The 12,500-nt window shown below is 43.4% G+C and overlaps 1 protein-coding gene and 1 long non-coding RNA gene across 8 annotated transcripts in view; one reads left to right on the forward strand and one right to left on the reverse strand.

Moving 5' to 3' along the window:
• Positions 1–12,500, forward strand: part of sbf2 (SET binding factor 2) — a 104,030-nt gene that overhangs the window by 47,708 nt on the left and 43,822 nt on the right. For all 6 annotated transcript variants that reach the window (XM_042073823.1, XM_042073826.1, XM_042073824.1 and 3 more), the window contains 6 exons: positions 842–950; positions 1,161–1,274; positions 4,310–4,387; positions 9,989–10,102; positions 10,244–10,372; positions 10,622–10,720. In XM_042073823.1, coding sequence (XP_041929757.1) covers positions 842–950; positions 1,161–1,274; positions 4,310–4,387; positions 9,989–10,102; positions 10,244–10,372; positions 10,622–10,720 — 643 coding nt within the window. The remainder of the gene's footprint in view (positions 1–841; positions 951–1,160; positions 1,275–4,309; positions 4,388–9,988; positions 10,103–10,243; positions 10,373–10,621; positions 10,721–12,500) is intronic.
• The window catches only part of LOC121693968, an 8,003-nt gene continuing 1,961 nt past the window's right edge, over positions 6,459–12,500 (reverse strand). The window contains exons 2-5 of one of the 2 annotated variants that reach the window (XR_006025626.1): positions 7,693–7,836; positions 7,203–7,341; positions 6,811–6,861; positions 6,459–6,655 (exon numbers count right to left, since the gene is read on the reverse strand). This is a non-coding gene — a long non-coding RNA (uncharacterized LOC121693968). Of the gene's footprint in view, positions 6,656–6,810; positions 6,862–7,202; positions 7,342–7,692; positions 8,218–12,500 lie in introns of those variants that run through there. The other variant, XR_006025625.1, reaches the window with a different exon arrangement.

The following is a 12,500-nucleotide window of genomic DNA, read 5'->3' on the forward strand; positions in this document are numbered from 1 at the left end:
AATCCCCAGCTATGGAACAAGCACGCCTGTTACGCCCAAACCACACCCATGAGTAATGTAGCTACTTCAGACCACCCCATTTTAGATTTGCTGAGCTGGCAAATCCCCATGCTATGGAGCAAGCACGCCTGTTACGCCCAAACCACACCCATGAGTAATGTAGCTACTTCAGACCACCCCATTTTAGATTTGCGTCGGGCGCAACAGTCATTATCTCGCCGGTAAAATAGAAACAGCGCCCAAGACCCGCCCACAAAGCTACTTGCACTTTGCGTTTTCATAATTCCGTTTTGCGTTGTTAAGATGGAGCTCTTAGTATGCGCGTGTGGGTGTGTGTGTGTGTGTGCGTGCGAGCGCGTGTGTGGGTGTGCTCAATGGTGTTTTATGCCCCCAACGTTGTCTCAACGTTGTTGTAACCCTAACCCTAACCCAGGCAGCGCTGCCACCGCTGACTTAAAGGCACCTAACCCTAACCCTAGTGCCTTCCAGGCAGCGCTGCCTTGAACACAATGTTGGGGGCATAAAACACCAAGAAACAATGGGTGTGTGTGTGTGTTTGTGTGCGTGTGTGTGCATGTGTGTATGTGTGTGTGTGTGTGTGTGTGTGTGTGTGTGTGCGCGAGCGTACGTGTCTTTCTCTGTCTGTATGCTGTATGTTTGTGTCTGGGTGCGGGTGTGCTGTCAACACATATCTATTAACATGTGTGTGTGGGTGTGCGTGGGTTTGTGTTTGTGTGTCCGTGTGTATGGGTGTGTTTGTGTGTCCGTGTGTGTCCGTGTGTGCGTGTGCGTGTGTGTGTGTGTGTGTGTGTGTGTGTGTGTGTGTGTGTGTGTTCATCAGCTACCCCTACATCCCAATCCTGCCGTCTCGCCTGCTGGAGGTGCTCAGCTCTCCCACCCCCTTCATCATCGGGGTCCACTCCATGTTCCAGACCCACATCCAGGAACTGGTAACACACACACACACACACACATTATCTTTGTAGGATAGCTTGTATTGTTTAGCCAAATACAAAAAAATGCTCAATGCTGATTAATGACAAAAATTTGACAATGTGTGTGTGTGTGTGTGTGTGCGTGTGTGTGTGTGCGTGTGCGTGCGTGCGTGTGCGTGCGTGCGTGCGTGCGTGCATGCGTGTGTGTGTGTGTGTGTGTGTTAGCTGGATGTGATCATTGCTGATCTAGACGGTGGGACCATTAAGATTCCAGAGTGTATCCACCTCTCTCAACTGCCTGAGCCTTTACTGTACAACACACAGGCGGCCCTCTCTACGGTAATACACACACACACACACACACACACACACTGCCCTCTCTACAGTAATACACACACACACACACACACATACACACACTGCCCTCTCTACGGTAATACACACACACACACACACACACACACACACACACACACACTGCCCTCTACGGTAATACACACACACACACACACACACACTCACACACCAGGGATGGATATTAGCCACAAGCCCCCCGCCAAATGTGGGTAGTTTTGTGCGCTGGCGGGTGAATTTGGTCAACTTACCAGCCACTGTGGCTGTAAATAAATAGAGCTAGCATTCCACAATCCGGTCTAATTTTCATACTTATTGACGGTTAAAAATAAGAAAGTGTCTGTAGGGATCATGTAACGTTACCACGCTATAAGGGTAAATCACGCTGATTTGAAGTTCAAACACAACTAAGTGAGCCGCTGCCCACAGCACTATAGGCCTATAGGTACTGGTGCAGTGCTTCACTTTTTGCCACCATTAAGAAACTAAGAAATTAAAAGATCTGTGGATCTTCACAGACTAATATTCTCACACGAATAGTTCTCTTTTGAAGTGGCCTGTAGCTATTTTAATCCAGCCCGCGACACCTTCACGGAAAACAAGATGACACGCTACTGAAGAAATTACAAACGGCATATCAGAATAAACAGCAGAACTTACCGAACACAAAGGTGTTACGCATTCCGTTATGCCATTCCAGAGTAATCCGGTTTTGAATTTGAAGCAAATGTTCACAAGGTCTCCAACTTTGGACTTTTGTAATACACGATAAGGCCAAATACAAAATAAATGTTAACAATATCGCCTAGATAACTGTAAATATTAAAAACCAGAGTTTCTCCAATGTAGTTTCACAAAATGCTAAGCATTAAGTTTCTTAAAGCTGAGCTGTGCTTTTATTGTTCAGTGCATGATTTCATAACAGGCCAAATAGAAAATAAATGTTAAATATAGCCTTGATACCTGTACATATTTCAATCAGATGATGTAGTTAAAGGAGCCACACCACTTTTATGACAAGACACTAGAGCATATGAATGTGGTTATGTTGGCCTTTAGTTTTGTTGCTACTGTGCTTGGAGGACAGCTGGTAGGTTTAGGGCAAAACTCAGCATATTTTAGTCGTATCGCAATAATGCTGATTACCGGCATTTGGGGGATGATTGGGGGCAGCCGTGGCCTACTGGTTAGCACTTCGGACCTGTAACCGGAGGGTCGCCGGTTCGAACCCCGACCAGTAGGCACGGCTGAAGTGCCCTTGAGCAAGGCACCTAACCCCTCACTTCTCCCCGAGCGCCGCTGTTGATGCAGGCAGCTCACTGCGCCGGGATTAGTGTGTGCTTCACCTCACTGTGTGTACACTGTGTGCTGTGTGTGTTTCACTAATTCACGGATTGGGATAAATGCGGAGACCAAATTTCCCTCACAGGATCAAAAAAGTATATATACTTATACTATATACCGTGATCATTTTGGGTAGCCATCTATAATCATGATATCACATTTTCATGCCGTTTCTCTAGTGGCTGGTAAACAAGTTGAGTGGCTGGTAGAATATGGAATCCACCACCAACAGTGGCAGGTGGAAAAAATATTTCATTTCCATCCCTGACCCACACACACACACACATACACTCACACATACACACACACACTCACACACACACAGACTGCCCTCTCTACAGTAATACACATATGCACACACACACACACACACTCGCACACACACACTCACACACACAGACTGCCCTCTCTACAGTAATACACACATGCACACACACACACACTCGCGCACACACACACACACACACACACACACACACACTCGCACACACATACTCACACACAGTAAGCGCTTTCAGACATACGTGTAAGACATAACCGGTCATATGGAAGTCTGAATTTAGCCAGTTGTTCTACTACTTCCCCCCCCCCCCTCTTAGTATTTCCTCCGGACATTATAGTGCTGTCCAGAAAATCTCCGACCTGGAAAGATGCAGACATCATGAAGCTACTGTCCATGAGGGCATACAACATTGTGACAACATGAAGGGAACGGCACGTTGTAGCCTACGACTGCATGGCAAGGCCAAACGAATTCAAAAGACTGAAGCACCATAAGCAGAAGGCGCTGAAAAGGCAGGCAATAACAGGAGTATTTAATAAATTGTTAGCCAACACGGTTTTCTGTTCATTAATAGCCTTCTCATGACCTGCTGAGCTCACTATTTGCTGAGCATAAATATGCCTAGAGAAAATGAAAACGAAGAAAACCCAACTTTGTTCCAAGCTCCTTACGTAAATGCAATAGACACATGGGGAGAAGATGCTTTTGGAAAAATAAACCATGACAAAACGAACAACTTCACTGTTATGTTAGTATTTTTTTTGTTGCTTAAAAACGTTGTATGATGGCCTTGAAGTCTTGAGTTAGCCTACTGAATTGGCTGGTAGCCTACCATAAAGTTTGTGCATGCTCTCTCCAACGCAAACCAGATTTGGGGTTCTATAGCCAAGTAATTCTGGTACATAACGTTGAAAACGGATAAATATGCTTATTCGAAGCACACATACAAATACTGTAGGTCAGTTTCAAGTGCGCACTTACGTGACTAGCCTACTTCAAGTATTAGCCTACGCACAATAGATTTCTCTTCTTTAGCCTACATAATGCATAGCCTAGGCTACACTTTGTAAACAAAAAGCAGCTGTGACAGGCAGCGGCCACATATATTCTGCGTCATATCTCGCATCTTGTGAACTCTACAAGCCCCCCACCCCTCACTCTACAACCACACGGAGATTATGTAATGTGCGTGTATGTCGTTCACACATACGTCCGTATAAGGTCAGTATAAGGTCCGCAGGTTAGCATCATATCTGAATCATCCGAAGGGTAGGACCTCCGTTTGACAAACCTCCGCATATACTCCGGACGTTATATCTGAAAGCGCTTACAGACTGCCCTCTCTACAGTAATACACACACACACACACACTGACACTCTCACCTCTCTACAGGTTTTGCATCCCGATTTGGAGATTGCAGACAACGCATTTCCTCCCCCACGAACTGCAGCCTCCAACCTTAAACAGCTGGTAAGACACAGACACAGACACAGACACAGCGAGACCATCATGCGCAGTGGTGTAGAGTGGGGCAATGTTTATCAAATAGTGATTCCAACTGAGTACCGGTCAAAGATACTCAGTGTTGCGCATGATGGTCTCGCTGAGTACCGCTCAAAGATACTCAGTGTTGCGCATGATGGTCTCGCTGAGTACCAGTCAAAGATACTCAGTGTTGCGCATGATGGTCTCGCTGAGTAATGATGGTCTCGCTGAGTACCAGTCAAAGATACTCAGTGTTGCGCATGATGGTCTCGCTGGTCATATGGGCGTCACAAAAACCTATAATCGCATACTCCAGCACTTTTTCTGGCCAGGTTTGAAACGTGACGTTGCCAGGTATTGCAAATCGTGCCATGTCTGTCAGGTGGGTGGCAAACCGAATCAGACGATTACACCAGCACCATTACAACCAATACCTGCCATCGGCGACCCCTTTGAACATGTCATCATTGATTGTGTGGGCCCGCTACCGCGGTCGCAGAGCGGCTATATATACCTAGTCACTGTTATGTGTACTGCCACACGTTTTCCGGAGGCTATTCCTCTGAGGAAAATTACAACACGATCCGTGACTAGGGCTTTATTAAAGTTCTTCTCGTTTGTTGGATTGCCTAGGATAATTCAGAGTGACAAGGGAAGTAATTTCACAGCAAAAATGTTTTCCCAGGTCATGAAGTCACTCCATGTTCAGCACTGTACCTCCAGCGCGTTCCACCCGGAGTCCCAAGGCGCTTTAGAGCGCTATCACCAGTCGTTCAAAAACGATGTTGTGTGCCTATTGCCTTGAGTGCACCTAGCTCTCGTAGTGTTGTACAATTTGTGAGTGATTTTCGTTCCAGACTACAAAGGGCTCGTGAACTCGCCCGACAAAACCTCCTAAGTGCGCAGGCTAAAATGAAAACCTGGTATGATCGCAAGGCCCAAGCACGTTCGTTCGTGCCTGGCGACAAAGTACTTGTACGGCTTCTCCAATTAAGCAGCATCCATACAGGGTCAATCCACTAAAACGTGCAATTTTCAAAAAGGAGATTGAATATATGCTCTCCAACAACATCGCTGAACATAGTTCAGGTCCGTGGAGTCCTCCATGTTTATTAGTCCTTAAAAGTGATCAGTCATACCGTTTTTGCACGGATTATAGGCGTGTTAATGCAGTCACCATTCCGGACAGTTATCCACTGCCCCGAATGGATGACTGTGTTGACCGTGTTGGCTCGGCGAAGTTTGTGACTAAGCTGGATCTCCTGAAAGGTTACTGGCAGGTCCAGCTTACGGAACGAGCCAAAAAGATTTCTGCCTTTGTCACCCCCGACTCATTTCTGCAATATACTGTCATGGCCTTTGGAATGCGCAATCATTAAAGAAATGACAGGATGTGGGGCATATTTGGATGATCTGATTCTATACAGTGATTTGTGGACTAATCATCTGCTACAGCATAGAGAGCTTTTCCGTCGCCTGTCCAAAGCGAACCTTACCCTCAATCTGGCCAAGTGCGAATTCGGCAAAGCAACGGTCACGTACTTGGGTCGGGTGGTTGGTGGTGGCCATGTGTTCCCCGTAACAGCCAAGGTAGCAGCCGTCCAAGACTATCCAGTGCCTGTTAACTGTCACAAGCTACGACGATTCCTCGGAATGGTTGGCTACTATCGTGATTTTTGCGTTAACTTTTCCTCCGTTGTGGCCCCACTCACGGACCTGCCCATACAGAAAAATAATATATTCACATATATGCAGCTTGAACATATTCCAGTATAAGCACATCTATGTTAAATAAATATATTTACATCTATGTTAAATACATATATTTCCATGTATGTATCAATATATTTCAAAATATAAGTAAATATTCAATATTGGCCACTTTCTTATATTTTATGCATATAATTAAATATATTTAAATATATGACACTAAAAAGCATGATCCCATGACCCTTGATGAAGATTCTGATCACATGATCTATATATTTCAGACATATATGTCTCTGATATTCTACTATGGTTTGATATTTTCCGCACTGATCAATAAATATTTCACTATTGTGTTTACTTAAAATCAACCATAGTATCAGTATAAAGAGGAAGAAACACACAACACTTCTGTTATCTTTTATTCTATTTTATTGAAAATCTTTGTTTTTGTTATGGAACCTCAGTTCTGTCACTTTGGCATTTATTGCCTGGCCCAGCAATCTGGAGTGAGTGTCTGGCCTGGGAACTGCTTCAGGGTGGCCTCTGAATAAGACAGAACATATACAAATAGAACATGCAAAATATTAGTGACACAAATACAGATGCTAAAGTGCAGAAACACTGTTGTGTTATCACGATAATTGGAGATAAATACAAAGTGAGTTGGAGAGAAAGACATACAAATAAAATAAACTCACCAATTATCGTCTTAGTCCTCTCAGGGTCCAGGCATTCCCTCTAAGTGCCTCCTAAAAAATAGCACAATCAATTAGGACCTCAAATAGTTACAGTTACTATTTATATACTATATACAGTTACAGTTACTACTAACACAGAAAAGATCTATGATGGTGAGGCAAAAATGTGAAGCAGTCCACACAGACAGCCTAACACTTTTAAATGAGACAACACAACTAATATACCATATACATCGAAGAGAGAAGCACACAGAAAAACACTGAAAGGAAAAGTTAGTTTCATCCTCAATTTTTTACTAAACTTGTACAACCAAGAAGCTGCTATTTCATTAAAGTTAAACATGTACATTTTTATGTAAAATTTCACATCTGTATGAAAACACTCTACAAACCTTGTTGAATAAAAGCCTTCAGACTCACAACCTCCTCTTGGAGAGCCTTTATCGCCACCTCTTCTTTAGGTGGTTGTCAGTTCTTGGTTATCTCCCACAGCTCACACTAATAGAGAGCTCTACCAGCCTTCTCTGAAACCTGCAAGTGAACAGAATATACAGCATGAATGAGAGTGGCGTTGGTAAAGGGTATACTCGTGTAATATGTAATGTCCTGGGATATTCCCACTCATGAAGTGTCTCCCATCTGAGACTGCTATCTGAGACTGTAGGGAAGCTGTACCAACCATCATAGAAAGATATGGTTGGAAAGGTATTTCAGTTCACTTTGTGTCCCCAGTAGCTTGAAGCTAATTTCTTGTCATTCAAAAGATCAAAACTACTCAAACAAATGTATAAATTCTCAGAAACAAAAGGTTATGCTCTGCATTCGAAAATAGACTTTTAACAAAAAAGTTATATTCATAAGTAAACATAAATTTTTGATTACCTTTGGTCTATGTGATGATGAAGCATCAACATCAAAATTTGTCAGTGAAGCATACTACGGGTTGGGCTTGGGTCGTCTTGGTCTCAGGTCTTCTGGTCCTTCCTCCGGTGTCCTTGATGTAGCTTTCAAGTATTGCCTCCCTCTCTAAAAGGTAAAAAAAAGGGGTTTCAGTGCTCAAATATAGCACATACATGGTCCTTTTCAATACAATTCAACTTTTACATTTCCATAATTTAGCATGGGTATGAATGGTTTTGCAAGAATGTCAGTGCACAAAGCATGACAAAGTAGTTTAATAGTGCACAAAAACAAAACACATTACTTGCAATGCCATTTCCATGAAATTAAGCACAGTACTTGTGTCTTCAATTTCTACACGTCCACTCTAAATACTCTCCAGCACATACCACATTACATCCTATCTAAAAAAAAAAAAAAGCTAATGTTAGCTCTAAGTGTTGTCCATGATGCAACAATAGCAGCTAGCTAGCTAAACCACAGTGCATAGAATGTCTACACCTTAGGCTAATAATGCTAACCGTTAGCTTCTAATTAGGCCTAGCTATCAATCTACATGCCAGAGGCAAATATACTACCAAATATGGCCGGGAGACAGGTTAAATTGGTATTTCACTCTGTCATTACAAGTCGTTTTCATTAATTGTCCAAACGTTTCTCAGTGAATTTATTTTTCAAACCCCTTTCAGGTGTAAAAAAAATAAAGCTAGCGCTGGCTAATTTATGCTAACGTTAATGTTACAGAAAGTAGCAAAGGTTAGCTTCCAGCTTCCACCAATAATACCATTGTTAATTCGGACATCGACTTCTGCAAATGTTATATGAAAGCAATTCAGCATACAATGAAGATCTACTTACCAGCAATTTTGACCACCATGGCCTCGAAAACCGGCCAAGAGCCTTCCTTCCCTCCACCACATAACGTTAGTTTCTAGCAAGATGTTGTCCCATCCAGAGCAGTTGAAAAAGTCTTCCTCATTAACGTTAGGTCTACTAATGCAGTCAGTCTGCAAAACACTGGTTTTGCCCTCATACTCCCCGCCAATCCACTTAACCAGAGCAAACGTTTTACATTTGGACTAGTAGCTGTTAGTTATGCTTATGTAGTGAAAAAGCTGCAAACATTTTAACCGTTATTCCAACGACCTTAGAGTACGTTGGTAGTGACGTATTTTGAAGTTGAAGGTTTTTTGTAAACCCCACCCATCACTGCCTGTGTGCAAATCATGGTGCAAATAAGTTAATTGAATAATATATTCACCATATATGTTCATGTACGATATCCACATATATGTTACATTGCTGGATCCCACATATACTTGCATATATACGTTCTTGTACTATATATGTATTAAATATATTGTAGCCATCTATTTAAATTAAAGCTGGATGTAGCTGCATATATGTGAATATATTTTTTCCCTTGATTTTTCTGTATGGGTGCTTAGTCCCTTAGTTGAGTTTGTGTGGTCTGAGACGTGTCAGAAAGCATTCGAAAATGTCTCTTGCTCTCCAGTCCTGTTCTCGCTGCCCCCGATTATAGTAGGCCTTTCAGTTTGTCCGTGGACGCGAGCGATTTCGGAGCCGGAGCTGTCCTTTTGCAACGTGGTTTTGCAAAGCCCATTTTTGTTGTACTGTGTTCCTGCCCATGACCTCAGTACAGCTTTACTATTTCTTAGTTCTTCTAATAGTCTAAGCTCATTTATGGCATACCGTTGCTGTAAGGCTAATGTTAATTACAGAGCTACGCTTATGGTGACAAGCCACCATTTTGGGATGGGAGTGTTACGCATCCCCTGTACTTGGTGGTCACCCGATAGTAACTCTGGCTTGGCTCCCCCTGTTGGTAGCTATGGCCACAAACTTCGTTCAGAGCGTGCCCCTGCTAGTTATCTCTGGGCCAACCCATGTCCTGAGATCTGGCTGTGGGCCTATAAAACATACCTGTGCACAGGTGAAGAGGATGCTTGTGCGCATGCCTGAGCTAGATGGTCCAACCCACGCCTTTGTTCCTGCTCTCGCCGACTGAGCTGCACGGTCCCTGCTTCTCACGGACGCCATAATCGGACTTTGAACTGACAATTATTTATTCTTAGTTACTGTAAATTCTATTTTTGTATTAAAGACCCCTTAGATTCGAGCCCTTCGGCTGTTCTGTCTCATTTATGTTGCGGATTGAGGTTCAGTCCGTAACACACACACACACACACACACACACACAAACAAACACACACACACACACACACCCCTCCTGTGCTAACAGGTGTCTCTCCCCCAGGATAAGGAGCTGAGGGCCGTGTTTCTGAGACTCTTCTCTCAGCTCTTCCAGGGGTACCGCTCCTGCCTGCAGCTGATCCGCATCCACCCTGAACCAGTCATACACTTCCACAAGGTAACACACACACACACACTCCCACTCCATTCACGTACTCCGATGTTAGTGTGTAGTGTCGATATGTCTATATGTGGATTACATGACATGTTCCTTAAGTTGATCTGTGTGTCTGTGTGTGTGTGTGTGTGTGTGTGTCAGACTGCCTTCCTGTCTCAGCGTGGGCTGATTGAAGCAGACTTCCTGTCGAAGGTTCTGGATGGAATGGCATTCGCTGGGTTTGTGTCCGAGAGAGGGCCGCCCTACCGCACCACTGACCTCTTCGACCAGGTGTGTGTGCGTGTGTGTGTGTGTGTGTGTGTGTGTGTGTGTGTGTGTATGTTGCTAGTCTGGTTCGGTGTGGATGTTTATAATGACGGTAATGTTATAGTAGTGTTGCTGTTAAGCTGCTGGTGTTGTTTGTATTTATATGTTGGTAGTGTTGCTGTTAAGCTGCTGGTGTTGTTTGTATTTATATGTTATGGTTGCAGTTGGGTTAGGTTCTTGTTGTTGTTTACATGTTGTTGTTGTTGTTGACAGCTGGTAGCAGCAGATGTGGAGCGTCGTCATCAGGAGGAGGAGAATCCAACGCTGATCTCCAAACACACCAGAGAGCTCTCTGAACAGCTCTACAAGAACGTTAGTCACACGCACACACACACACACACACACACACACTAGCTTAACAATAATGTCAGACACATTGTATGCTTGTATGCTGGCATAAGTAGGGAATGGAAACGTGTGTGTGTGTGTGTGTGTGTGTGTGTGTGGTGTGTGTGTTACCCGGCTCAACGGTAACAAAGAAATGGGGCAGGAGAAAGTGCGACAATTCACGCCTAGGGTTTAATTACGTGACAACATGTAATACAAAGTACAAAACAACAACAGAACAAAACACAACGCAAAGCTCCCGCCGCTTCTCTGGAAGGCCAAATTTAGGTGGGACACGCCCCGTACGCTGGCACACCCCCTATCCCGGGACACGCAGGAACAGGCCTACGAGAGGAGAATAAGCAGAACACAGCCGAGAGGCCAGAGTGGCCGTAACAGTGTGTGTGCGTGTGTGTGTGTGTGTGTGTGTGTAATAATAAGCTTTATTTGTATAGCACCTTTCATACACAGAATGCAGCTCAAATTGCTTTACATTTGAAGCATGTAACACAATAATAGTCAGTCTGACTATTATTGTGTTACATGCTTCAAATGTAAAGTCATTATCAATCACTTTTCTTCATTGCTGGGGCCGTTTATGATCCACTCAGCAACATATAGAAAAATAACATGTCATAAGACTGGCAGCCTTAACCCTTTACCCCCCATAAGCACGCCATATGGCAACTGTGGCAAGGAAAAACTCCCATATTCCAGGAAGAAACCTTGAGCAGAACCTGACTTAATAGGGGGAGCCCATCTGCTTCTGGCTGGCTGCGCCCTCCAATAGCAGCAGATGTAGAATAATCTGAAAAAGTAGTCTACAGGATAAGATGAGTTAACTAAAAGCTTTCCTGTACAGGTATGTTTTCAGATCTTTTTTAAAAATATTTACTGAACTCGCCTGCTTGATGTACAGAGGCAGGGTGTTCCATAGTTTGGGGGCAAAATGGATAAAAGCAGCTTCTCCATGAAAGATTTGCTTGTGGAGCACTTTGGGTACGATTAAAAGATTAGAATTGGATGATCTAAGTTTGTGGTTGATAAGATATTAAAAGCTCAGAGATATATGAAGGTGCTATGCCATTCAGAGCTTTTGTAAGTAATTAACATAACCTTAAAATCAATTCTATAGGAAATAGGGAGCCAGTGCAGTTCAGCCAACACAGGGGTGATGTGTTCTCTCTTCTTGGTCTTAGTTAAAAGTCTAGCCGCAGAGTTCTGTATGAGTGCCAATTTTTTTTAGATGGGAAGACCAGTGAAAAGTGCATTGCAGTAGTCTAACCTGCTAGTGATAAAGGCGTGAATTAGTTTTTCTGCATCTTGTTGAGTTAAAAAGGGCCGCACTTTGACAAGGTTTCTCAGGTGGAAATAGGCTGTCTGAGTAACTTTACTGATATGGGGCTTAAAACTTAACTCTGCATCTAAGATGACACCAAGGCTTGTTACTTTTGGTTTGACCTGGTGCGCCAAGTTTCCCAGATTACTAAGAACAATATCTCGCTTTAGTTTTGGTCCAACCAAAAGTACCTCTGTTTTGTCATCATTTAGTTTCAAAAATGTTTTGCTCATCCACTGATTAATGGAGGTTAGGCATGCAGTGAGGGAGCAAATGCCATCTGGGTTAGTTGGCTCCATAGAAATATACAATTGGGTATCATCTGCGTAGCTATGGAAGTTTACATTATGCTGACTTCAGACACATGATATTTCAGACACATGATCTCCTAGACTGATAAAAAAATCTCTGCCAGTAATGTAGGTT

Source organism: Alosa sapidissima, chromosome 20 (assembly GCF_018492685.1).
Source record: "Alosa sapidissima isolate fAloSap1 chromosome 20, fAloSap1.pri, whole genome shotgun sequence".
Lineage (NCBI taxonomy): Eukaryota > Metazoa > Chordata > Actinopteri > Clupeiformes > Clupeidae > Alosa > Alosa sapidissima.